The 3,495-nt window shown below is 35.8% G+C and overlaps 1 protein-coding gene across 1 annotated transcript; it reads right to left on the bottom strand.

The window, feature by feature from the left end:
• Window positions 1-995: 995 nt before the first annotated feature.
• Window positions 996-2,790, bottom strand: LOC116347936. Its single transcript, XM_031778752.1, has 3 exons — window positions 1,660-2,790; window positions 1,220-1,482; window positions 996-1,143 (listed from the first exon to the last, which is right to left on the bottom strand). The coding sequence occupies exons 1-3, from the start codon at window positions 1,688-1,690 to the stop codon at window positions 1,075-1,077; spliced, it is 363 nt and encodes a 120-aa protein (XP_031634612.1). The 5' UTR covers window positions 1,691-2,790; the 3' UTR covers window positions 996-1,074.
• Between the last annotated feature and the right edge of the window lie 705 nt (window positions 2,791-3,495).

Here is a 3,495-nt window from a genome sequence, read left to right as displayed (position 1 = left end):
AAAAAAAAAAAAAAAAAAAAAAAAAAACGAAAATTTGTTTGATTTGCTAGAGAATTTTTGGTTTTTGAAAAATCACCCCTCCTGTAAAATGTAGCTCGCACATTACTGATTGACAGGTTTTACTGTATATGCCATTGTATGTATTCACAATGACAACAATTATTGACTACTTCACAACATTCGTTGGAATGTAAGCATTTACAACACGGTGTTGTAAATCAATGTTGTCAACCTTAGTTTTGTCAGTGTAACAAACTCAAGTCAATTTGCATCGGAGTGGGTGACCAATTCGGAGCGGAAAAAATTTGGGTCAAAGTAGCTGGTATTAATAGGAACATCTTTTTGGTCGAGTTATATATAAGACCAGACTCAACTCTCAAAGTATATGAAAACAACATGTATGCTTCAAAAGAAATAGCTTCAAAGATGAGTTCTAAAGATGTTTTGATAGTATCCGGCGATTTCAATCTGCCAAAATTAATTTGGTTTGTTGACGAAAATGATGACCGAAACATTGAAATTGCTATCAATGCAGCCAGTGAAAAAGAGAAGATAGTGCTGGATACTTGCTATGAACTGGGACTTTACCAGATCAACAGGAACTACATCCAAAATGGTTGTATGCTTTAATGGATCTGGACAAACGATGTTAAACTGTTTCAATGTTCCATGAGTAACTATCATTTGTTGAATTTTGAAAACACCACAATGCAGTCAATGTTCAATTTAATGAGCCAGTCATCAGAACATTACATAAGAATCAAATATATTTGGATTCGCAACCATTGCATTGTGCAATTCTTGTCATTACGATAGCAGCATTCGCTTGCTCTTCATCGTCACGATTTTTTCGGGTAGTTTCAATCCTTCTGGCCAGTCGTTGTTATCTGGCACACACCATTTGCACACTTTGAAACGATGACCCAATGTTTCCAAAGGAAACGGCTCGAAATAGCGTGCACAACTGCACACAGTCGTGACGTTCGGGACTCGTTCACCATTTTCACCACGTTGCCCAGCATTTTCTTAAAACTTTTAATCAGCTTCCGGTTGCCAGGACAGCGAATGTTTTTCTTAATATTTATCGGCGAGTTGGGTGTGATATTCGCCGCTTTGAAGAAAATCATACCAGGCACCATTTGTCTATTTGGAAACAAGAATATATTTTTTTATTAGCAAATCAAATATCTTCAACAAATGCTCTATGTTTTATTCTTACCATCTTGTCACACATAGTTTCTCCAATTTTCTCGTCCATTTGGCGTCCATACTCATCTAACGGGATGATTTTGGTTTCACACATCATTCGATACAATATATTGGCATCAATCACAGCGGACAGCAGTTCGCGCGAGTGACGAAACCACATTAGTGTGTTGAAAAGTCGACTTGCTATATATACACTTAATGTCCAAATAATTTCCAAATCCCAAATTAGAATGCCTTTGGCCCCGACTGATGTATAGTTGGAAAGCTCTTGGGCTATAGGTTAAGAAAAAATATTGAAGTTTGAAAATCGGACCACCTGGTCGGACTCAAAATATGGTTATTATTGACAGTACACAGAAAAATTATCTATCATCTATTTTCGTCACAAAATTGATATCAGAAATTTTGTGTTTAAAATTTACGTAAGATCTGAGAGTGTTGAAATTTTACCATTTTGTTTCGCAAATATTCTACCTTCCATTTAATAAAGCAGAGCCAAATACAAAACTAACGGAAAAATGACAATAAAATGCATTATTATTGCAAAAAGAACATTTTCTTGACTCGAAATAGTGGAATTTATTGATTATAATTGTTGTGTTCTTTTGCATATTCCAACGATATATAAATCATTGCCGCACGTTTCATATACTCACCAAGTAGGCTATTGGATGAAAATTTAAAAAAGTGCATCCGAACAAAATTCAAAAATTTAACCCTCCTAGGTATAGAGTAAAAAAAAAACTTGAACGGATAGAGTCGGTCCATTTGACCGCCCATACAAAATGTATGAAAAGTCTATGAAATGAACAAAATTATATATTAAATGGGAAAAAAGGTTAAAAATAAATAATTTATGACAAAATTAATTGGAATCTGATGATGCAGTTTCATACGGACGCTTTTTGGTGCAGTTCGTACACATCACAATTCTTTCGGAATGTTCACCACAAACATTTTTCATACATTTGCTGCACTGTGTTCGCGTCTTTCGATTGATTTTAGTGGGACATAAATGACATGCACTTTTTTTTATCTTGTTTGGTTTGCATTGTTGAAGTTGACGGTGCTGTTGAACTGTGCTGAGTACAGCTCGATGCGCTTTATTAAATCCATAAGTTGATCTGCGTGCTATTTGATCATACACCAATGCTTCCGATAATTCGATCGAAAATTTCTTGCGTTGAAATGAATATAGATCTCGTGTAATTCCATGTGTTGCATTATAAACAATGAACGCAGCGAGTCCACAATGTGGAGTACGAATACAGTCTGTCCCATAGTAGAGGCCGCTTGATTTAACCACAAAAAGTTTCAAATATCTTGAAAATATTTTTGGTGTCGCCAGATGTCACCCTAAGCTAATGCGCCAATTAACATTGAGAGTTCTCAAATCACTACAGTGTTTGTTGTGCAACGAAAACATGGATTGGAATATTTTCATAAGCATTTTGAAGCGGTATTTTTGCATTTACATCCAAAAGGACCAAGAATGTCAATCGCATCAATTGCTAAATACATTAAAAAGTCAAAACGGTTCATCAAGCACTGGATTGACCATTATAACAGTGAAAGAAATGTGAACGATCAGCCCAATGTGAAGCCAAACCGAGCCACCTCGCCAAAGCAAGATAATAAACGGATAGTCAGGTTGTTCGATGAAAATCCAGGTATGACGTTGCGCCAAGGCGTTGAACGACTACGGCGTCTTAAAATAGACGTCTCGAAGACCACGCTCAAAAGAAGATTGGATGTCGCCGGTGTTCATTATCGCAGTACAGTGAAGAAATCACTTTTGACGGAAAACCAGAAGAAAAACGCATTGACTGGGCAAAGCAAAATTCAACAAGAGATTGGATCGAAGTTATATACACTGACGAGTTATTCTTTTGGCTGGTGAATAGCACTACCCATGCCTAGTCTAGAGCCAAAAAGAGAGTTGTCGTTCGCACTGTAAAGTAGGGTGGTTCGATTTTTGTGAAAATTCAGAAGGGATACTGGCTATAGTTATAAGTTATGGAAAAATATGTAAGATTTACGAATATGACGTTTTTTTGACATAATTGATGTCACAGACCTAGCGCCTCCAGGGGTCCATTTTTTGAAATTTGACCAAAAATTTTAATTTTTCAAAAATTTTCAACACATTTTAAAAACATTTTTTCTGGTTCATAACGCTGCTTATTAAGTGAAATAGACCTAAAGGTCTATACTTAGGAGGGTTAAATGAAAATAAAAAGTCTTATGCGATTTTAATTAATGCATTCCGTGTAGTGATTTTCTGTA

This window comes from Contarinia nasturtii, unplaced genomic scaffold (genome assembly GCF_009176525.2).
Source record: "Contarinia nasturtii isolate CC-2019 unplaced genomic scaffold, AAFC_CNas_1.1 Cnas_scaffold_129, whole genome shotgun sequence".
NCBI lineage: Eukaryota > Metazoa > Arthropoda > Insecta > Diptera > Cecidomyiidae > Contarinia > Contarinia nasturtii.
This window is presented reverse-complemented; position numbering and strand designations above follow the sequence as displayed.